This window comes from Myotis nattereri, assembly GCF_964212035.1.
Source record: "Myotis nattereri genome assembly, chromosome: 1".
Taxonomy (NCBI): domain Eukaryota; kingdom Metazoa; phylum Chordata; class Mammalia; order Chiroptera; family Vespertilionidae; genus Myotis; species Myotis nattereri.
Genome location: NC_138075.1, coordinates 104019397 through 104044465, shown reverse-complemented (window position 1 = coordinate 104044465; position 25069 = coordinate 104019397). Strand labels below are relative to the sequence as shown.

At 38.4% G+C, this 25069-nt stretch overlaps 1 protein-coding gene across 7 annotated transcripts in view; it reads left to right on the top strand.

Annotated features, from left to right (window-relative positions):
* Positions 1-25069, top strand: part of PARD3 (par-3 family cell polarity regulator) — an 823338-nt gene that overhangs the window by 486868 nt on the left and 311401 nt on the right. For all 7 annotated transcript variants that reach the window (XM_081109711.1, XM_081109709.1, XM_081109710.1 and 4 more), the window contains exons 13-14: positions 18460-18648; positions 19939-20109. In XM_081109711.1, coding sequence (XP_080965837.1) covers positions 18460-18648; positions 19939-20109 — 360 coding nt within the window. The remainder of the gene's footprint in view (positions 1-18459; positions 18649-19938; positions 20110-25069) is intronic.

The following is a 25069-nucleotide window of genomic DNA, read 5'->3' as shown; positions in this document are numbered from 1 at the left end:
CTAAATTAAATATAAAAGCTCTGCACAGCAAAGGAAACAATGAACAGAATAAAAGGCAATCTGTGGAGTGTGAGAAAATATTTGCAAATCATGTATCTGGGAGGAGGTTAATATCTAAAATGTATAAAGAACTCATACAACTCATTAGCAAAAAAAAATAATCTGGTGAAAAATTGGGCAGAGTGATCTGAATACAATTTTTCCCAAAAAAGACATACTAATGGCCACTAGGGTAAGAAGGGGTACCCAACTAATCAAAGCCACAAGATATCATCTTATATCTGTTAGAAGAATGTCTTGTCAAAAAGATAAGAGATAATGTGTTGGTGACCATCTGGAGAAAAGAGAATCCTTGTTTACTGTTTGAAGAAATGTAAGTTCATGCACCCCTCCCCCCTGAAATGTGTGCACTCTCTAACAACTGATAGCTTAATTTTGAAAATGAAATGTATTTTAATAAACACTGCCTTTATAATTATTCAAAGTTATGCATACATTTTTTTGGGACATCCTATATATCCAAAGGAAATGAAATCAGGATCTTGAAGAGAAAGCTGCACTCCCATTTTTGTTGCAGCATTATTCACTATAGGCAAGTTATGGATAGACTTAACTGTACATCAATGGATGAATTGTTAAAAAAAGATATGATATGTGTGTGTGGAATATTAAACAAAAATGAAATATTATTCAGCCATGAAAAAGATGGACATCCTACCATTCGCAACAACATGAATCTACCTTAAGGGTGTTAGGCTAAGTGAAATAAGTGAGAGAGAGAAAGACAAATACTGTTTGATACATGTATAACTTACATATGGAATCTAAAAAGCCAATCTCATAGAAACAGAGAATACAGTGGTGGTTCCCAGGGCGTGGGGGTTGGAGGGAAAGGGGAGATGTTGGCCAAAGAGAATAAACTTATAAGATGAATAAGCTCTGGACAGTTCATTTATAGCGTAGTGATTATAATTACAAATACTGGAATATATAGGGTGTCCCCAAAAATGTATACTCACATTTTAATAATTATAAAGGCAGTGGTTATTAAAATACATTTCATTTTCAAAATTGAGCTATCAGCTGTTAAAGTGTGTATGCTTGCTAAAAAATAGTTCTTGCTAAAAAATAGTTCCTAAATATTCTTACCCAAAAAAAGAAATGATAGTTATGTGATGTTGGAGGTGATAGCTAATGCTATGGTGGTAATAATTTTTCAATGTATAAGTTTATGAAATCAGCATGTTGTATACTTTAAAGTAACACAATGTCAATTATATTTCAATAAAGCTGGGGATGTGGAGAAAATAGACAGACAAAGCAAATGGGGAACCTAATAGGGAAATTAATTGTGAGTCATTACATCTTTATTGAAAATTTGTACAAATTCTTTGAGATAAACTCCTCATCAAACATTTCTTTAGGCTTATAATGTAAATTAACTTTGATATTCTAGAGAACATAGATGAAAGTGTACAAAACTTTATAATTTGAGATTTTGTTGAAAATTTATACACTAAATATGTGGACCTTAAGGTTTGTTTTTGAGCATCCAATGTTGCTATTGTCACAAAGAATTTTATAAAATGTGCTATTTCTAGTGTTTTAAATGCTCAAACTTATATTAAGCTTATGAAGTAATTAGATAAATGTAATTCAAATGATTCAAACTTATTTAAAAAACTTTTTGCAAAATTGGAATATATTAATATTTTCATGATATTAAAAAATTGTAATGACTTCATATAGTGGTCTGTCAATGTTTAAGGATTTCATTTGAAATTGCTTATTATTACTATAGTTACACTAGAGGCCCAGTGCATGAAAATTCATGCCGGCCTGCCCCCTCTCACAGTCCGGGAGCCCTCAGGGACAGGAGGTGACCCTGTGATCAGGGGAAGGTGACGCCCCCATCGCACCTCTGCTGCTGCCACTGTCGGTAGTGCAAGCCTCAGCCAGCCCTGGTTACCTGAGCTTTGGGCGGCCCTGGGTGGCTGGGCAGCTGCCATCTGAGGCTTGCCTACGCCTCGGGCCGGCCCTGGGCAGCTGGGGGTCTTAGAAATGAAATCAGGATCTTGAAGAGCCACACTGTGCACCTGCCGAGCCCTCCCCCACTCCCGACCCTCCCCCCGGCTGGCCTGAAAGGACTGGGGGACTCTGGCAGGGCTGAGGGGTCTAGGTGCTGCCATCTTGTGGCTATGGGCGCCCCATCTTTGTGATGGCGTGACAGTTATTTTGCATATTCCCTCTTGATTAGATAGGATAAGGATTGCTTAATGTATGGTATATTTTTCTTTGGGAAATATATCTTAGTTCTTTTTTATTGTCTTTTTGTGGCATAGTGACAAAATTAATATCTCTAAAATTTAGTGGTTCTTTTTGCTATTGAACTCAGATTATTTTAAAGATTATGTTGGTAGTAATATCTGATTTAAAAATAACTATATTAGATACAGAAAAACTATTCTGAATAATTTAGTAGGTATAATTGTTATTCTGATATTTCAGAAGTTTCCAAAAAGTTTTAGAATTGTCCAAAGATCTTCAGTATACCCTTCACCTACTTTCCTCAATTGTTAATTTCTCATTTTTGATATATAACTTTCTTCTATTCCTCCCTCCACTGCTTTTTCCTATTTTTGATATATAATTTTCTTCCATTCCTCCCTCTCCTACTTTTATATTTTGTAATAACATGCAGAAATGAATGTTTGAATGAATGCATAAGCATTAAAATCTTGTTCAGATTCAAGTTTAAGATCAGACATGGGACTTAATCATGTCTCCTTGGTCTCCCTTAATCTGAAACATATATTTAGTTTATATTTGGTTTTCAGTTTTGAAGAGCAAGTTACTTTGAGAATGTCCCTCAGTTTCGGTTTGTGTGACATTTCTTTGAATGGATAAGAATTTTTTCTGGCTTAATATTACAGATCAATAATTGTATGAATCATTTATTTTTCAGTATTTGTATTATCAAGGAACACATTTCTAAATTCTTTAGATTTTACACCCACTATTTGAATTAGAAAAGAGCACAATAATGCCAGATGTGACATTGTTAACTTTGTCAATAGGATAATTGACCCTAAAATATCATCACAAATAACATGCATAAACATTCATTTCACATATAGGATAAACTAAAATATTTAACATTAAGTAACTTTGGGAGTAAATATGACTGGAGGGTTTTTTTTTTATGCAAAACATATACATGACCTCTATATTTAATTATAAAAATTATCTTCTTAAAAACAGAAATGTTTACTATTTATGATAACAACATATTTCATTTTTGTATGTTGAATGAATTCTCCCTTTCACTTTTATAAGAACTTTTGTGAGGTGTGAGAATGTGATGGTAGCCACTATGGTGTAATTGTTTTGTAAGTCAGTGTTCCCCTTCTCAGCACAAGCCCCTGCCCATTTCCTTCTCTCCCACACTGTGTTTTTGTTTTTTTTGTTTTTTGGGTTTTTTAAAATATATTTTATTGATTTTTTACAGAGAGGAAGGGAGAGAGATAGAGAGTCAGAAACATTGATGAGAGAGAAACATCGACCAGCCGCCTCCTGCACATCCGCCACTGGGGATGTGCCCGCAACCCAGGTACATGCCCTTGACTGGAATCGAACCTGGGACCTTTCAGTCCGCAGGCCGACGCTCTATCCACTGGGCCAAACCGGTTTCGGCCCACACTGTGTTTTTGAAGGAGTATTAAAGAATGGTACAGAATGGGGGTTCTATAATACACAAAAGTAATGTATATTGATGGTAGAAAATTAGGTCAAGCAGAGAAAAATATCAATCAATCACCTGCAATTACGTGACTTCAGTGCCACCATTTTGATGTGCATTTTAAAAAATGATTTTCTTCTTTACCTATGTAAGTAATATATATCATATCCTAGGCATATGTCATGTAGCTTATAAGTGTTATGCCCTAGGCACAATGAAAGACGAATATATCCCTTCCTCATGCAACTTTGACTGATATGAAAAGACAGACACTGAACAATTTATAAGAATAGGATATCAAGGCTGATAGTGAGTGTGAAGTACTGCAAATTATGATAGTCCACAGGGGTAAAACCCAATTTCTTAGTTATAGATGTTTTTGTCTCACTAAATGTTTTTAAAGGACACTTTAATAGTTGAATGGTATTCCATTGTGTAGGTGTATCTTAATCCACTTGATATCATACATGTAGCTTATTTTCAATTTTTAGCTATTGTGATTATAGCAGTGTCCACCCTAACAGTTAAATCTTTTTTCCTGACCACAATTAGCTTTTTAATGATATATTATTAAAAGTTATATTTCTGGGTTAAGCAATAAACATTGTCAAATTGACTTCCATATATAGTGTAACTTTATATTTTCACTAGCAGTGAAAGCAGTGAAGAACATTCCCATTTACCACACCTTCTGAATTCCTGAATATCATTACTTAAAATAACTTATTTTTTTAGCAATTTGATAACTTTCATTGATTGTGTGTCTTGTTGCAAGTAAGATTGAACCTTTTAGTTATTTTTTTGGTCCACTCATCTTTAATGAATTTCTCATCCATATCTTTTTCCTATTTTTTTTTGTGGGAATGTTCACATGTTGTTATTAATTTATCGTGAACTATGCAGTAAAAATATTAACTCTTAATTGGGCATTTAATCCACTTATATTTGAAGTGATTATTGATAGGTTCTTGTTTGTCGCCATTTTTATTCTTTATGCCGTGTTTCTTCTTCCCTTCCTAGTTCTTTTTACAGCAGACACGTTAGCGTTTCTTGCATTGCTGGTTTGGTGGTAATAAACTCCCTGAGACCTTTTTGTCAGTGAAGTTCCTTATTTCACCCTCAATTTTGATTGATAGCCTTGCTGGGTACAGTATTCTTGGATTCAGACCCTTGCTTTGCATGACTTTGTATATTTCATTCCATTCCCGTCTGGCTTGATGTGTTTCTGTTGAGAAATCAGTAGATAGTCTGGTGGGTGATCCTTTGTGGTTGGGGGTCAACACAACATGAGGAACTATATTAAAGGGTTGCTGCATTAGGAAGGTTGAGAACCACTGATCGAGGAAAAAAATCTTAAAAAACAGGAAAAGAGCCTAACTTTCTGTCTCTCTCTGGCAGCCTTTAAGATTCTTACTTTGTTATTGGTGTTTTCCAATTTAATTATAGTGTATCTTCGTGTCGGTCTTTTGGGGTTCATCTTGTTTGGGACTCTGTAGCTTCTTGGACTTGTGTGAGTTTTTTCTTTCCAACATCAGGGAAGTTTTCTGTCATTATTTCTTCAAACAAGTTTTCTATTCCTTTCTCAGCTTCCTCTCCCTTTGGCACTCCTGTTATGCAGATGTTGTTTCGTTTTGTGTTGTCCCAAAGTTCCCTTAGGCTCTTTTCCTGTTTTTTTAAGATTTTTTTCCTAGATCAGTGGTTCTCAACCTTCCTAATACCCCGATCTTTAATACAGTTCCTCATGTTGTGCTGACCCCCAACCATAAAATTATTTTCGTTGCTACTTCATAACTGTAATTTTGCTACTGTTATGAATCGTAATGTAAATATCTGATATGCAGGATGTATTTTCATTGTTACAAATTGAACATAATTAAAGCATAGGGATTAATCACAAAAACAATATGTAATTATATATGTGTTTTCCGATGGTCTTAGGTGACCCCTGTGAAAGGGTTGTTCGACCCCCAAAGGGGTTGCGACCCACAGGATGAGAATCGTCCTAGATGCTGCTCTTCTTGGGTATTTTTTCCTACCTTGTCTTCTAGCTCACTGATGTGGTCCTCCGCTTCTTGTAGTCTACTGTTGATGCTTTCTATTGAGTTCTTTATTGCAGCGATGTCATTCTTCATTTCTTCTTGGTTCTTCTTCATTTCCTCTTGGTTCTTGTACATATTGTTGAATTTGTCTTTCATCCTTTTCAGTGACTTTATGACCATTTCTCTGAATTCTTTCTCTGACATATTGATTGCCTCCATTTTTGTTTACTTTCTTTTCTGGCGATACCTCCTTTTCTTTTGTATGCAGGTTGTTTCTTTGTCTCCCCATGATCACTACTCTCCAGGTGTCTGGTTATGTAGCTCTCTCCTGCATTGACTTAAAGTCACAAAATACAACACAACAAGACACAACTCACAAGGCACCAAACACAAATGTATTCATGATACTAATAACCCCAAATAAAGGTGACCACCAGAGAAAGAATTAGGGGATAAAAAAAAGAGTGCAAAAATGATATTGAGAAAAGGAAAAAATGTAAGAGAGAAAAGAATGAGAAGAAAAAAGGGAGTGCACTGACCACCACTCCCTTCACATATGTGTATGTGAGGAGAAAACTCCAATAAAACAACTAATCCCAAAAATGCAAACAACAAACACCCAGAGATGAATGCAAACCAAATACAACTAATCCAAAACATGCAAACAACAAACACACAGATAAAGCTGAGGAGGCAGAGCTCATTTCCAGAAGTTAAAGTTAAAGAATTGAATGAATGGAGAAATAGCCAAAATTCAGTGTAGAGGAGCTAGAAAGAGAATGTTTGTATAAGAAGAAAAGTAAAAAACAAAATACAAAAATGAAAATATATATATTAAACTATCTACACTAATAAAAGACATGCAAATTGATCATACCTCCACTATGCCTTAAACCACGCCCACCAGCCAGTCAGAGCAACTATATGCAAATTACCCCAACCAAGATGGCAGCTGGAAGCCATGGAGCTGGAGCAAGCAGGAGGCTTGGTTTCCCCAGTGATGGAGGAAGCCAGGCTTCCCCCTGCCGCGGCTGGCTTTGAGCGCCACTCAAAGCAACAAAGTTTCAATTATAGAAGGTAAATAAACCCCAGATACCTGCTTTCAGCTGGCTGTGTCCACAGAGCTGGAGCAAGCAGGAGGCTTGGTTGCCCCTGGCGATGGAGGAAGCCAAGCTTCCCTCCTGCCTGCCCTGGTTGGCTCTGAGCTCCTTTCAAGGCTACAAAGTCTCAATTATAGAAGGTAAATAAATCCCAGAATTAAAAAAAAAAAGAAAAAAAGGAGAGGCTGGGAGCTTTCGTCGCTGGGGTGGCTTGGCCAGCCTGAAAATGGCCCTCAGCCCCTCACCCAGAAAGGCCAGGCACCCCAGTGGGGATCCCCCACCCTAAAGGGGGTGTGGCCCGCCTGAAAACAGCCATCAGCCCCTCACCCAGGCTGGCCAGTCACCCCAGCGGAGACCCCAACCTGATCCGGGACACCTTTCAGGGCAAACCAGCTGGCCCCCACCCATGCACCAGGCCTCTATCCTATATAATCAAAGGGTAATATGCAAATTGACCCTAACAAAAGAAAGACTGGGGATGACTGGTCAATATGACACACACTGACCACTAGGGGCCAGACGCTCAATGCAGGAACTGCCCCCTGGTGGTCAGTGCACTCCCACACGGGGAGCTCTTCTCAGTCACAAGCCAGGCTGATGTCTGCCAGTACAGTGGTGGTGGTGGTGGGAGCCTTTCCTGCCTCTTCAGCGTGCTAAGGATGTCCGACTGCAACTTAGGCCTGCTCCCCGCTGGAAAATGGGCATCCTCTGAGGGCTTCGGGCTGCCAGAGGAATGTCTGACTGCCAGCTTAGGCACAATCCCCTGGGGAGCAGGCCTAATCCAGCAGGTGGTCATCCCCCGAGGGGTCCCAGACTGCGAGAGGACACAGACCAGGCTGAGGGACTTCCCTCGAATGCACACATTTTTGTGCACTGGGCCTCTAATATATATACAAAAGAAAATTTATATATACACATATATATAAGTTTTCCCCTTCTTTAATCTATCTATATATGTATTTCTTAACTATTGGAAAAGGAGACTAGAGACTAGATAGGCCTGAATTGGTGATTGGAATTAGTTAAGCTATTAGTAGAAGAAGATAACAGGCGAGGACAGGAAAAACAAGCAAAAAAAAGAAAAACAAACAAAAAACCCAAACTAATCAACAAACAAACAACAACAATAAGACAGAAAGAAAGAAAAAGGCAACACAAAAATAAAAAAGGGAAGAGAAAATAAATTTGGATAGTGAAGAAAGAGAAGAGAGAAGTGTGTATGGACTTGAAGCAGGGGAGCAGAAATTAGATATATAAGTAAGATCAATTTTTAAACATGGAGTAAAAAGAAAGGTTATGGGAAAACTAAAGGAGGAACAGGGTAAGAGAAACAGGACAAAAAAGGGAAAAAGTGAGGAATAGAGTGTTGGCATAAAGAATAATTGAGATAGAGTAAAATAATGCTAAAGGAAAAATAAAAATAGAATGTAGGACACTAATCCCAAAATAAAATAAAGAAAAAATAAAATAAAACTTTTTAAAAAGGTAAAATAATACATGGGGCCTTGACTTATGAGTGTCCTGACTAACGAGTTTTTTGAGATATGAGCCATCTCTCGGCCAATTTTTTGCTTTGAGTTGCAAGGTAAAATTCGGGTTACGAGCCAGCTTCAGATACCCCATTGCTAGTTGGCGCAGCGAACGTCACAGTGAACGCCACAACATCAGCACAGCATCACTCATTCACTGTTGATTTGACATACGAGTAATTTGAGTTACAAGCTCCGTCACGGAATGAATTAAACTCGTAAGTCAAGGCCCCACTGTAGTAATAATAATAATTAAAAATAAAAGTATAATAATACAAAAGATAAAATCAAGTGAGAAAAAATTAGTTTCTTAAGTAAAAGATAAAAAATAAAAATGTGAAGTAGTGAAGGTCATTCACTTCCTCTACTGTTCTGTTTGGCACATATGCTTCCTGTCACATAGTCAGGACAGTATTGAAGTTCTGTGCGATCTACCGCTCCTCTGTGTCATAAGCCACAACCCTGTTTTCAAGCGGGCTGGTTCTCTTTGTTTCTCAGCCTGCCTTTAGTTGTATTTACACAAGAGTCAATTTCTGTTACAACCCCTGGGTGGCAGTGTTTTTGTATTAATATCCAGGGCTAAAAGGCCTCTCTACCCAGTGTTTACATTGCTTTCCCTGATGTACTTAATACTGGGTTGAGAGGATGGACTGCCCCAGTGCTAGTTTTCTGTTTGCTTCTCCCCACTCTGATCCCCAGGTTCCACAAAAACAACTTTCCCCTGCAGTCTCCGTGGGTGTTTTTAATTGGGAGATCCTATGTACTGGGCTTAGTAATCAAAAGCAAGGATTTAAAAAGGAAAACCAGAGTAAGCATGCAGACTCGCGTCTTTTTCCCCTGGCACTGCGCGCGTCTCTGCATGCATCTTTTCCCCCTGGTTCTGCACAGCCAGTATACTGGTAGAACTTCAGGCTGCCTTTCTGGGCCCAGCCCAGCTGTGGGTTGATTTCTAGAGACCCCTTCTGCCAGTAGTTCTGTGGAACCCCTTCCACATTCGCAGGCTACACTGACCCCACTGACCGTGGATTTTGTGGGGGCACAGTCTTCCTCTGGGACTCTAGATCCCGCTGTGCATGTTTCTCCCTCAAGCCTCGCTCCCAGATCTCACCTTTCTCTAGGTGATATCTGACTTTTCCGTCTGCGGAATGCCTCACCAGCTGTGTTTAATTTGCCATTTCCAGGTGGGTGTTGTTCGATTCAGCTGTTCCTTCTATCTGCTCTGTGAGAAGGTGCAGGGCTCCTCTGTGTATTCGCACCGCTTTGTCTCCCCCTTGACAGATTATTTGTTCATCCCAGATTGGATTCCCTGTGTTTATGGGTTCGCAGTTGAGGCAGCTGGTTCCTGGGCATTGGAGTTGTAGGGTCCCAGGAGGTATCCAAGGTCTCCCCGGTTGAAGGTAAGTCTGGGCTTCCGATTACAGCCACTTTCCCCTTCAAGATGGCACGGTCTCTGTGGTAGAGCCGGCTGCTCCAGAAGATATTTCAGCAGCAGTAGAGGCTGTCCGGCCTTTAAAATGTCCATACTACCTAGAGCAATCTACAGATTCAATGCAATTCCTATTAAAATACCAATGGCATATTTCAAAGACCTCGAATAAACTCTCCAAAAATTCATCTGGAATAAAAAAAGACCCCAAATAGCCACAGCAATCCTGAGAAAGAAGAACAAAGTTGGAGGGATCACAATACCAGATATCAAGCTATATTACCAAGCCACGATTCTCAGAACTGCCTGGTACTGGCACAAGAAAAGACATATAAGAACAATGGGATAGAATGGGATTTCTGGGATAGAGAACCCAGAAATCAACCCAAGCCATTATGCTCAGTATTTGGCAAAGGTGGTAAGAGCATACAATAGAGTCAAAACAGTCTCTTTAATGAATGGTGCTGGGAAATTTGGTTAGATACATGCAAAAAAATGAAACTAGATGACCAACTTACATCATCCTCAAAAACAAACTCAAAATGGCTAAAGGACTTGAATGTAAGACATGAAACCATAAAAATCCTACAAGACTCCATTGGCAGCAAAATAGCAGACATATGTTGTACCAATATCTTTACAGACACAGCTCCTAGGGCAATGGAGACTAAGGAGAAAATAAAAAAAAATGGGACTACATCAAAATAAAAAGCTTCTGCACAGCAAAAGAAACCATCAACAAAACACTACATGGGAGAACATATTTGCCAATGCTATTTCAGATAAGGGTTTAATATCCAAAATTTACAGAGAACTCATACAACTTAACAAAAGGAAGATAAAGGATCCAATCAAAAAATGGGCAAAGGATCTAACTAGACACTGAAAAAGGACATACAGAAGGCCCAGAGACATATGAAAACATGCTCAAAATCACTAATCATCTGAGAGATGCAAATCAAAACAACAACTTACCATCTCACACCTGTCAGAATGGCTATCATCAACAAGACAACCAAGGACTAGTGCTGGTGAGAATGTGGAGAAAAAGGAACCCTCCTGCACTGCTGGTGGGAATGCAGATTGGTGCAGCTACTGTGGAAGACAGTATAGAGTTTCCTGAAAAAGTTAAAAATGGAACTCCCATTTGACCCAGTAATCCCACTTCTAGGACTGTATCCCAAGAAACCAGAAACACCAATCAGAAAAGATATATGCACCCCTATGTTCATAGCAGCACAATTTATAATAGCTAAGATTTGGAAATAGCCTAAGTGCCCATCAATAGATGAGTGGATTAAAAAACGGTGGTACATCTACCCAATGGAATATTATGCCACTATAAAAAAGAAGGAACTTTTACCATTTGCAACAGCATGGATTGAACTAAAGAGCATTATGCTAAGTGAAATAAGCCTGTTGGAGAAAGATAAATATCACATGATCTCACTCATATGTGGGATATAATGATCAACATAATTTGATGAACAAGAATAAATCCAGAGACAAATGTCAGGGGAGGGAGGGGGTTCGAGATCAACCAAAGGACTTGTATGCATGCAAATTAGCATAACCAATGGCCCCAGACACTGGGGCAGTGGGGGCTTGCCCATTGTGGGAATGACCGGAAGGGGGGCGGTCAATTGGGGAAAAATGAGCATATGTAAAACTATACAATTAAAAAATAACTCTATGGAGAGGGAGAGAGTAACAGAAATCAGTAAATTAAGGTTAATCCATGAGCAGGAACAAACTGCTGTATTTCTCTACTCACACCTACCAGATGTGTGAGCTTTTCTACACTAAGTATTTCTGACATTAATCTGGAGTTATTGTAGACCCCACAAATTAAAGACTTAGTCCCACAAGACTGTCACCCCCTTCAGATGCCAATGCCAAGGAGTGGGTCCCCAAGTTACACACAACTTCTAACTTTCTCCTTGAGTTCAATAATTTGCTAGAGCAACTCACAGAACCCAGGAAAACAGTTTACTTACTATTGTTGTTTTATTACAAAGGATGTTTTAATCATGTGAATGAATGGTCATTTGAATGTGTCACCTTCCTAGCATGTGGATATGTTCATTAAACTGGAAGCTCTTTGAACCCCATACTTTTGGGATTTATATGGAGGCTTCATCATGTAGTCATGATTGATTATTAACTTCATTTCTATCCCCTCTTTTCTCTTTGGAGAGTGGAGGTAGGTATGAAATTTCCAAGCTTCTAATCATGGCTTGGTCTTTCTGGTGACCTACCAAAAATAACCTCATTAGAACAAATGATGCTCTTATCACTCAGAAAATTCTAAGGGTGGCCAGCTGTCATGTCTCAGTGTTTGAGAATCGACCTATTGTTCCAGGAGGTTGTGGTTCAATTTCAGATCAGAGCACATGCCTAGATTGTGAGCTTGATCCCTAGTAGGGGTTATGCAGAAGGCAGTTGATCAATGATTGTCTCTCACCATTGATGTTTCTATCTCTCCCTCTCCATTCCTCTCTGATATCAATAAAAATATATTTTTTAAAAAGTTTAAAAAATAAAAAAATTGGGGGTATTGCCGACAACAATCAAGGCTTAACTACAAGACTGCGCACAAAGACCACTAGGGGATGCACCAAGAAAGCATAAAAAATGCGGAGACAAAGAAACAGGACAAAACTGTCAATGGAGGATATTGAGTTCAGAACCACACTTTTAAGGTCTCTTAAGAACTGTCTAGAAGCCGCCGATAAATGTAGTGAGATCCTCAAGAAATCTAATGAGACCCTTGATGTTATGATAAAGAACCAACTAGAAATTAAGCATACACGGACTGAAATAACGAATACTATACAGACTCCCAACAGCAGACCAGAGGAGCACAAGAATCAAGGCAAAAATTTGAAATGCGAAGAAGCAAAAAACACCCAACCAGAAAAGCAAAATGAAAAAAGAATCCGGAAATACGAAGATAGTCTAAGGAGCCTCTGGGACAGCTTCAAGCGTACCAACATCCGAATTATAGGGGTGCCAGAAGATGAGAGAGAGCAAGATATTGAAAACCTATTTGAAGAAATAATGACAGAAAACTTCCCCCACCTGGTGAAAGAAATAGACTTATAGGTCCAGGAAGCGCAGAGAACCCCAAACAAAAGGAATCCAAAGAGGACCACACCAAGACACATCATAATTAAAATGCCAAGAGCAAAAGACAAAGAGAGAATCTTAAAAGCAGCAAGAGAAAGAAACTCAGTTACCTACAAGGGAATACCCATACGACTGTCAGCTGATTTCTCAACAGAAACTTTGCAGGCCAGAAGGGAATGGCAAGAAATAGTCCAAGTGATGAATACCAAGGACCTACAACCAAGATTACTTTATCCAGCAAAGCTATCATTCAGAAGTGAAGGTCAGATAAAGAGCTTCACAGATAAGGAAAAGCTAAAGGAGTTCATCACCACCAAACCAGTATTATATGAAATGCTGAAAGGTATCCTTTAAGAAGAGGAAGAAGAAAAAGGTAAAGATACAAATTATGAACAACAAACATGCATCTATCAACAAGTGAATCTAAGAATCAAGTGAATAAACAATCTGGTGATCATAATAGAATCAGGGACATAGAAAGGGAATGGACTGACTATTCCTGGAGGGGAAAGGGGTGTGGGAGATGCGGGAAGAGACTGGACAAAAATCATGCACCTATGGATGAGGACAGTGGGTGGGGAGTGAGGGCGGAGGGTGGGGCGGGAACTGGGAGGAGGGGAGTTATGGGGGGAAAAAGAGGAACAAATGTAATAATCTGAACAATAAAGATTTAATTTAAAAAAATTTTAAAAATTAAAAAATTTGAAGGAGTTTAGGAGCTCTGTGTCAGGGCCAAAGGCTAAAATATTAACAGGAATCAGATTTCACAAGTGATAAAATATGTGCTGAGTCACTCATTTCTTTTCAGTGCCCCATATCAGCTATTTTATTCATATCTATAATTTTATGGACTCATGATAATATCAAATCATATTTCTTTGGCCTCTCTTTACTATTTTTGTACACTAATCAAAATTTCCATATGTTGAATCTCAGATTCTCATGATTATTTTTTTGCTACTTAATATAAGCAACATTTATTCCCTCTGTTAGCAGATGCACTGCAGACTCAGAGTGACCTGGGGGTCAGACTGTTGTTGGGGAGGAAGGAAAGTTGAGCCTTTGTGTTGGGACTTGTGTCTGCTTTTGCTGTCTTCACTGCAGATAGAAGTATGTGTCTTTTCTGCTGTTCTGAGGATAATGGGGAAGTAAATAGCTTATATATTGCCCATCCCGCAGGTTCTTTGCTTTTAATATGCTCAGTAAAAATGCCCTGTTTTTTCTGGGCATTAAAAGGGCAAAATGTCAATAGAATAATGAGCAAAGGAAGAACTGTCTGGTTGCACTAATGGAAAAAAATCACTGGGTGTATGATGGAAAAAAAATCACTTTGAGTGTACATGTATGTATATGAAGGACACAATTATGTATATGGTTTGAAGATAAATTTTGTAGAAACAATTTGACTCAAGAAACTTGATAAAGTACCAAATCTGTATGGAATAATAATTAAGGTGATAGAAAATTGGCTCCTTCTTTGTATCAGAATGATGAGATCCTATACTCTGAAGACTTTGTAACAGTTCTCTGTAATGAAGCATTTAAATGGTTTTTAAAGAGCAAATAAGCATATTAATTGATCAGACCCAAATGGTCCCAGCCAAGCATTCTGTTTTTCATCTTTTCAAATGCAAGTTTCCCAGGAATATCAATACTGATTTACAAAGTACATTTTATCTTTCAATTACTTTGGAATTTAAAGGAGGAGAGGATTGTATTTTACTTCTATTTTGTATTTTAAACATGAAAATTTACCTATATATTATGTTTTTATAATAGATTTTATTTTCGCATAGCTATATTCATTCACACAAAGTCATTATTTAGTATTCTTAATTGGTTTGGATGATATGGACAAAAATAGCTTTTAGAGAAAAACAGTATATAAAGATATATGTGATTAATGATATCAGTATACTAAATATGTGATAAATAATATCAGTATAATAAATATGTGGTAATGACATCAGTATATAAATATGTGATAATGGTATCAGTATAATAAGTATGTGATAATGATACCAGTATAATAAATATGTGGTAATGATATCAGTATACTAAGTATGTGATAATGATGTCAGTATAAGTATGTGATAATGATGTCAGTATAATACATATGTGGTTATGATATCAGTATACTAAATATGTGATAATGATATCAATATTCTAAATGATATCAGTATTTCGATGTGAGTACTTAATGTTTATTTCTCTCCAATATATTGATTTTGTTTGAGCTATACCTATTCTCTAGGAATGTTTTAAAGATAAGAAAGTCTTATAATGAGCTGACTTAGGCTTTATATTTACTGTGATACCAAAATTTATTTACTTTGTATAGTTAATGTAGCTTCTGCCCTGTATCTTTACAAAGCTATTCTTATTTTATATCTTTATTATATAGTTTTCCTGTCTTAATATAAGCAATATTCTTTTGTGCCTTTGAAATGCACCTTGTTCTCATAAGTATGAGCTGTCTGTTGAGCTGGCACAATGAATGCCCTACCATAAAATGTTAACATTGAATATTAGTAAATTAGGAACACTACTTTACAAATTGCATTATTATGGATTTAGCTATGTAAAACTAGCATACATCTTATCCTAAGCATACATCTTATCCTATATAATAAAAGGCTAATTTGCAAATCGACTGAACAGCGGAACGATCGGTTGCTATGACATGCACTGACCACCAGGGGGCAGATGCTCAATGTAGGAACTGCCTCCTGGTGTTCAGTGTGCTCCCATAGGGGGAGTGCTTCTCAGCCAGAAGCCAGACTCCTGCCTTTAGGGCAGTGCTAAGGATGTCTGACTGATGGCCGTCAGTTGGACATCCCCCGAGGGCTCCCAGACTGTGAGAGGGTATAGGACAGGCTGAAGGATCCCCCCCCCCAGCCGCCCCCCCCCCAGTGCACAAATTTTGTGCACTGGGCTTCTAGTGTTAAGATAAGCTATAAAAATAGTTTCTTACTGATAAATTTTGTACTTCAAAAATTATTTCATCTAATTGAGATATTTCAGCTTGCATGTTAAATCCCTAAATTCCTTTAAAAAGTATTTTATAATCATGTTAATTTTGATTGTTTTTAGAAAATTTTAAAAGTTTGTTGGGATACAAAGAGAATAATTGAAGTCTACCCATTACTATACACTAGTCTGCTTTCATGTGTGTAATTGAACCATTCTCTAAATGCACAATCTTTAAAGGATGCATTATATTCCAGCCTAATTATGTACTGCTATATACAGGGTGTCCCCAAAAATGTATGCACACTTTAACACCTGATAGCTCAATTTTGAAAATGAAATGTACTTTAATAAACACTGCCTTTATAATTATTCAAAGTGCGTGTATACAATTTTGGGGGACACCCTATATTTAGCCATTCATCAATTATAATTTGATAATTCCAATTTGAGTGACTAGGTCAGTGGTTGGCAAACTGCGGCTCGTGAGCTCTTTGGCCCCTTGAGTGTGACTCTTCCACAAAATACCAACTTCTGCGCATGGGCCATGAAGTTTCAATCACACTGTATGTGCGCGCCCGCACATGGTATTTTGTGGAAGAGCCACACTCAAGGGGCCAAAGAGCCGCATGTGTCTTGTGAGCCACGGTTTGCCGACCACAGGACTAGATGGATGCTGGTCTAATATTTCAAAATTGGGGAAAAAGGAGGATAAATAGGATGTAGTACTAGATGAGGCATTTAGTTGTGATTTGAGGAGCTCCTGCTACATGTTCATTATGTGGTTGGAAATGCTAAGTTTGAAAAGGAATTCTAGCCTTCCTCATTGGGAGGTGACAGGTGTAGATATCTAGGTGGTTGAAGTCTTGGCCATGGGTGGGATTACTGAGGAGGGGCACAGGAGGCACACTGCTGCATCTTGTGGTGTACATTTTTTTCAATATATTTTCATTGATTCAGAGAGGAAGGGAGAGGGAGACAGAGATAGAAACATCAGTGATTAGAGGGAATTATTGATTGGCTGCCTCCTGCATGCCCCCTACTTTGGATTGAGCCTGCAACCCAGGCATGTGCCTTGACCAGAATCGAACCCGGGACCCTTCAATCTTCAGGCTGATGCTTTCTCCACTGAGCCAAACTGGCATGGACAATTTTTATTGATAGAATATGTCATCTCACTGCATTTAATTAGGTTAGACTTTAAGCTTTCATTTCTTCTTTGCTGTTTTAAGATGGGCAAAAGTTGATGTAAGTTAAAATATGTTGTATTCTAAAGCAGTCTTTTATGCCTTGATGACTGCAATTATGGCATTAAAGCTTGCATATATAGCTATTTCATCTTTCTGTGCAGTCACTGGAGTTTCATCTTTCTGTGCATTCACTGGTGGGATGCGCTTGTGAGTGGGTCTGAGGGTGAGTTGGTGGGCTTCGAATGTGGATGGAATGCAGGTGTGCCATCAGGATAGTTTCCATTCCTTAATTAAACAATATCACCTGAAAAATTCCATCTATAGTATGTGAAAGGTTAACAATGGGTGGTATGCGGGCAGGCTAAATAGCCATCTCAGACAGTGGATAAAGGAAAATTGAATTTATTTAAAGAAAGGGGATAAAGGATGGAATATCCAAAGGGAAGGGCTGCACGCACTAAGCCAAGGTAACATTGGTCGATGATGGAAGCACCCAGGAGCTGGAGTTTCATCATTCTGTGCAGTCACTGGTGGGAAGCGCTTGTGAGTGGGTCTGAGGGCTGAGCTGGTGGGCTTAGAATGCAGATGGAATGCAGGTGTGCCATCAGGACAGTTTCCATTCCTTATATGGTCTGACTCCTGGTGATCAACAAGTTTTTCCTAGTCTTTGTTCTCCTGTGGCAGGAAGCTTACAAAAAAATGGCTGTTAAGGATTGTATCTATAGTCCTAACATTATGTATGGTACAGTATTGTGAAAAATCTTCTCTGCATAAAACTATTAATAACATTGAAAATCCCTAATGAAAAGCAAGGGACAAATGAGTTATATTTATTTTGATTCATGTATTATTTTTCTCCTGTGGTTTAGAATATATACAGGGTGGAGCAAAAGTAGGTTCACAGTTGTTCATATTGAAAATAATACAATGATTAATAAATAACTCTGTTCCAGGTACTCACAACTGTATATCTACTTTTGCCCCACTCTGTATAAACAGAAATCCTCCTGCTTCTCCCGCCCCCACTCCCCCCAAAAAAATCCCAATCTCTAGGAGTCTACATGTTTTCAGTCCTTTTCACTATATTTACCCCTATCTTTCTGATAATCTGTTTTGGGTTTGTTTCAATATTTAAATAAATGCTGCATATAAATAATCGCTGTCCCTAGGAATCCTTTGAAGGGGTACAGATGCACTGCTATCCTGGATTTTGTCATGGAACTCTGGTGGAGATACTGTGCCTGTTATAATTAAGAACTGCTCATTAGCCCTTTAAACATATCTGTGAGGAAGAAACACTGGAATATAATGTGCTTTGCAATTTTGTTCCCTATTAGAAAGCAGACGAGGAGGATGTTGTTCTCACACCTGATGGTACCAGGGAATTTTTGACATTTGAAGTTCCACTTAATGATTCAGGATCCGCAGGTCTTGGTGTCAGTGTCAAAGGTAACCGGTCAAAAGAGAACCATGCGGATTTGGGAATCTTTGTCAAGTCCATTATTAATGGAGGAGCAGCATCTAAAGTAAGCAAATGTCAACTTTATTGAGCTTATGTCCATTAATACAAATGTTTAATTTTACCCCTATAACTATTTTGGAAATGTATACACTACAGAGGAGAACAGACTTTATATACCTCATAGATTCTGTTTCTGAGGCCTATTAGTTAATCTTGGGAGACAAAAGACAGATTAACAGGAGAAAAAGGTTAACATTTTATTGAAGTTAATATTTTAAATTTTACATATATTGGGGCTCCACAGAAATAAAGTGTAAACTGAAGAAACAGCGAGACTTGGAAGGTTATATACTATTTAAGCAAAGAGCAGTACATTGTGTTTAATAAAAGGAAAAAGGGTTTGGGCTTCTAGGAGCTGTAGATTTTGGGAAGGTAATTATATCAGGGAAACTAATGATAAGGTTTATTTTGTAAGGTTTGTTTATGCAGACTAATCTCTTTGCCATCTCTGTCTCTGGTGTTGAACATTGTCCTTCCTTCCCTGGTTTGGGAAAAGTGAGGGGACACCTTCATAAAGGAAATGCATGTCCTGTGTTCAGGAAGAAAGGGGAGAGCAGAGAACACCTGCTGTGTCTGCCATTTCTCAGTTGCCATCAGCTCAGAATCATTCTTATGCCAAAGTGGTATATTTTGTGTTGGCATATTCTGATATCCTATAACACTTAACAAATATTTTGTGTGTGTGTGTGTGTGTGTAAAAAACAGTGATCTCTCATTTTGGGGTGATGTCCATGGCTTCAACTCCCCATTTTTTGTCTCATAGATTCTACAACCCATAATCATTCTAGTTAAATGAAGATAATCTATGCAAAGACCTAGTTTAGGTTCTGGCTCTGAGCTCCATATAATAAAGGTTAATCTTTTTTTCCCCTTCACTGTCTATGGATCACTTATCCTATTTCCCAGTCTAGAGAAAATTTCCTGGTTGTTTGTTAAGAGGGCACTTCTCTCTCTGCACTTGTCTAATAGCCTTGAGCTTTGGCATATCTTGGGTTGTAAATAACCTCTGTGGGTGTCTCTGGAAGCAAGAAAGTAATCACTTTGTATCCTTTGAATTAGTACCCTATTTTGGTAAACAGATTATGATAATGACTTGATTTACAAATGTATAAATGACTGAAATGGACAAAGGCTACAGTGACTGGACAGTATGCTAGTATTCAATTGGCAAAGTCCATTAGGATTAAAGTCTGCCCCCCCCCCTCTTTTTTTTTGGTGTTGTTTTTATTTTTTTTAACTAAAATGAAAGCAACTTCTTTTATAACAGACTTGTTTTTACCTGTTTGCTTCTCAGGATGGAAGGCTTCGGGTGAATGATCAGCTGATAGCAGTGAATGGAGAATCCCTGTTGGGCAAGACAAACCAAGATGCCATGGAAACCCTCAGAAGGTCCATGTCCACTGAAGGGAACAAGCGAGGAATGATCCAGCTCATTGTTGCAAGGCGAATAAGCAAGTGCAGCGAGGTAAAGAATAAATAAATGAAAAGACCAAAGACACTAGTTTTCGAAATCATAATAAGACGAAGTTTCAGTCCTGACTTTGGACTGAGCACGGCAAGTCCTGGGACTTTTCCTTGAACCACTATAAATTATCTTGGCTTGCTGTGGTTTTATTGTATTATCAGTGAGTTGTGATGTGTTTTCCTAGTTCTGTGCCCAAAATATTCTTACTTGCTCATTCGTATTTCTGTTGCCAACTTAACAGATAAGATGGGGACCTTAAAGGCACCTTTAGCTGAGATCACACCTTTCTGCTCAGAGCCAACAATTCTATTCTGTTCAGCAGTGTTGTAGCTTGTGGGGAGATGCACAAAACTAGAGTTGTTCAGTTGTTTATCAAAAAAAGGATGCCTCTTTCAAAGCCCCTTTATCCCTTGGCATTGTCAAAAGTGTGAGCCTCCACTTCTATCTGCTACCTCCTCTTTCTCCTTCACTATAGGTTAACTGTTTTTCCCCTTGAGTGCCTGCTTTTTCAGTTTTATCTATTATGTAATACATACTTAGTTGAAAATATATGCTGTACTATGTAATTAGGGGTAGTAGGAATGTTATGGTCATGTCTTCCCAAATAAATAAAAACATATGTTCTTTTTTAGCAGGGCATTTGAAAATTAAAGGTAAAACTAAATTATATATATGTAATAAAAAACTAATATTGGAACCTTAAATAAATTTCATAGATCTATTCTAAATTATGTGCCATCAATAGTTGGGACCGGATAAGTTTATGAAGAACAGAACTTACTGAAAATGTGGTTTATTTTTATTGATGCTAAAATTCCCACATTTTTAAATAAAGTAAGGAAAAATTACTAACAAATCACGCAAATTGACAATGCTATCAAAATAGCTTGTGTTTTTCTTAATTTTAAAGTCCGTGTTTAAAAAAGTAGCTAAAGCAAGCTTTCTAGGTTGTGATGATCACTCATCTGATTCTATAATACAATCATATTTTGAAAAAAAAATGTACTCTTGAGCTCAGTGGGTAGTCAGTGTAGAGGCAACCACGTTTTGAAAGGTTATTGACCATTGACTTGCTTTTGTGTTGTTTTTAATTTCTAAATGGAGAATGAGTTAATAGTAATTAAATTAATTTTCATACCAATAAGAGAATAATGTAACTGTAACTAAAAATCTCGTAGTGGAAAGCAGTGTGATGTAGAAACATTCACTTTTATTACATAGCTATAAATGCTAATCCCTCATACTAGGCTACTGGACTAGTTTTCTTGAATTATTTGGTTGTCAAATAATTAACTGGTCTTTTTAATGGAAGCCCTTTAAAGTGCTACATGAAAAATTCTCAACAGTAAGTTTACCAGATACATTGATCTTTATTAGGTTTTTTTTTTCCTGAAACTATAAGTGCACATTCCTCAAACAGTACATGTAGGCTGTCCCAAAAATGTATTAACAGCTGATAACTCAATTGATGTTTCTTTCTTTTCAAATTTAACCCATTGGAATTAATAATTACTCAAAGTATATTTACATTTTTGAGGACACACTGTAATTGTTAAACAAATGTTTATTGAATATCCACTGTTTTAAGAAAGCGTGTTAGATCCTGGGGATATGGAGGCAAATAAAATAGATGTGACCCTTCTCTCATAGAACTTATACTGTACAATTGTTATGCTATTAGACTCTTTAAAAGATACTAAAATTAGTAACCCCTTGTAAAGTTCTCCATCAGAGAAAAACGTTGAGTGTTATAGGGAAACTTAAAAACACTAAGGTCAGTGTCCTGGAGAAGCCTTTTATACCGACAGGGTTAAACTAAAACATTATGCAAAGACAGAAGGGCCCCATTCAGCTTCCCATAAGGCTTAAGACATAATTTTGCTGCTCTTGTAATTATATTACCTTTGGAAAAACATCCCTTGCAATTAATGGGAGGGTATGTGTACATTATATTACAGTAAATATTGATATAAACATAGGGTGTATTGTCATGAATGAACCTCAAGCTAAACAAAGTGCTTGAGTTCTCTCCTTCTGGATCTGTTAGAAAGCTATATAGTCCAGTCTTTGAAATATTATAAAACTGTATTTTATAAACACTTCCTTATATCAAGAGTTTGTATACTTACTTTCATGCTAGAGAAGATGAGAATTTGCAAAAGAAAATCTTCTTTGTCACAACTTTCCTTGCCCTTATATGTGGGAAGTGCTGTACATATATTATTTTAGTATTTTTTAAAATAAACTATTTGTCACATCTCTATATTAGGTATTAACTTACCCTGTGTTTCACAAGTATTTATCCCTCTACAGCACACTGGAGGTTTTCTTTGGAAGGTATTTCTCAATCTGTTTTGCTTGACATTGCAGGAATCTTTAATACCACCTCATTCTTGAATCATTTGTTACCTGCTCTCTCTCTATTCTTCTCCTACTTTACTCCAGCTCTTCTCTCTTTCCTCTTTCTGCCTGTCCTTTTATTGTTAGTGTTCCTCAAGGCTCTTCCTGGGCTGTTTCTTCTTCCTGTGCACATTCTCCCTGGGTGATCTCCACTTCCTGGTCTTTAGGTACCACCTAGATAAGTGCTCCATAACTCTGTTCTAGCTCAGAACTAGTCTTGTTCCAACTGACCATGGAGGTATTCACTGGTATGTCTCTCAGGCACCTAATTCCAGGGTGCTCCAAACTTTATGCTTTTTCCTCCAAAACCAATTCCTCCTTGAGGTACTTCATCCTAGTCACCACGTCCCCATAAATGACACCACCATTCCTTCAGTTGTTGAAGCTAGAGATTTGGGATACTCTTTATCTCTCAAAAACCTTTACTATCTCTTCTCAATCCATTTTTTTCTCCCTCCTCTGACACTGCCCACATTTGTGCCCACTATTTCCCTGAGCTCACTGCTGCTGCTCCTGAAGGGTTTCCCTGCAGTCAGGAGTTCTCTCTCACTCCATTCTTTACACTGCTGGCAGGCAGATTTTTCTACAGAAACAAAGTGGCCATGTCACTCCCGGCTGAGGACCCTTCAGGAGCTTTCTGTACCCTTTAGGACTGGTGCCAATCTACTCCCCAATGTCTATTAGGGCATGTAAAACCTGTACCCCTTCCAGCCTATCCCTGTGCAATCTCTTCTCTAGCTCTTCTACACTACTTGCATTTTCTCAAATGTTCTGTGTTCTATCTTACCTCCAGGTTTTCGCCATGAATTTGTCCTGCTTCTTATCCTGGCAAAGATAACCTGTAAATTTCAGTTTTCTCTCTCAAAAGTATTTCCCTAGTTCTGGATACTTACCTTCACTCAGGACTGTCATCATTTTCTTCTTGGTTTTCCTTTGCTGGAACTATAAATTCAGAGATGGCTGGGCCCTCATCCATAGGCCAGGTTCGTATTTCTGTCACTAGTGTCCAATCCAGGACTGACACGTTTCATTGTACGAAATGATAAAGGAGACAATCCTAGAGAATCTGGCAATTTTAGAAGAAAAAGATGACTTAGTTACTGCTAGAGAGTGAAGATCTAAGAAAACCATCAGGCAGGTAATAAAATTAATATCGTGACAGAGATTTGGATTTTCTTTGCTCCTCAGATCTAGTGCTCTTACTTAAATATATCATCAAACATTTTCTAAGCAATCATCGTTTCTTAAAAAAAAGAGAGAGAGAGAGAGGGAAAGAAATGGCTTCCCCTTATTTTGTGCACATCAAGGATAGATTAATTTTTTTAAAGAACAATTTCTTAAGCCCTGGCATTCTTTTTCATTGAAAAGAATACAAAAAGCAGGCTTCCAGTCAAGATGGCGAGTAGGAAAACACTTTGCTTGCCTCCTGCCATGACCACATCAAAATTCCAACTCAACTACAGAACAGTATCATTGAAAACCACCTGCAGTCTAGCTGAATAAAAGTCCTATAACTGAGGTTTTAAAGAAGAAGCTGTGTGAAGACTGGTAGGAGAGACAGACTCCTAATGGGCTAGTCATACACCTCTTGTGGTGGTTAAAAATCTGGAGAAATATCTTGGCTGCAGAGGTTCTCCTTGAAGAGCAAGGGATTCCAGCTCTATACCAGGACCCCCAGCCCAGGGTTCCAGTGTTGGAAAGAGAAGTCCCAATAACTTCTGGCTGCAAAAACCAGCAACGATTTTGGCTGAGTGAGACAGAGCGTTTCCAGAGTCCCAGGTATTTCTCTGAAAAGCCTACACTTTCATTTACTTGGTCTCACTCTCTCTGAGATACCTCGCTGGGGTGGCAGCTTGAAAGTCACCAGGGACATGCAAGGAGAAACTGAATTGTATGGCTTTGGGTTGGAGGGGTAGCTTTTTCCCAGACAGAAGTGCTGGCAAAGGCCATTATTCCTTTGCTGAGCCCTCTCCCCACAGAGCCCACAGGTGGGTGCTACATCTGAATCTCCATAACCTGGTTAATAACATTTGACCTACCTTGGTGATTCCTTGAGACCCTGCCCCACCCAACTTGTAGGCCCTTTTTGGTGGCTTTTCCACACAAGCAACCTATCTTAGCTCTTGATGAGGATTTTCCTAAAATCTCACAAAGGCTCACAAACCCCATGCATCAGCATCTGTCCTCAGCGTGCCCTGTACTTCTTGTTAAGTTACCCCAACCCCTGCATGAGGGGCAGCCAGACTTGGTTTGCAACTTGGCCTCTTTGGGGAACCTTAAAGTCCAGCACAAGAAGCTGACACCTGCAGATTGCTTTATATCTCATGCTGAATGGCCCCAGGCAGAGGACAGGCATCTGACTTTGGCCTGCATCAGAGCCCCTCCCATGATGCCCCAGAACTAGCACACCAGGTGGCCAGTTTCAGACCACATCAGAGTACCACTCAACCATCTCAAAAAATGACGCACCCAAAGTGTAGATTCAGCAGGCATTGAGCCCCAATAAAACAAATCCTGCTTCATAGAGTTGGCCCCTTTATAACAGCTCCTCCACTGTTAT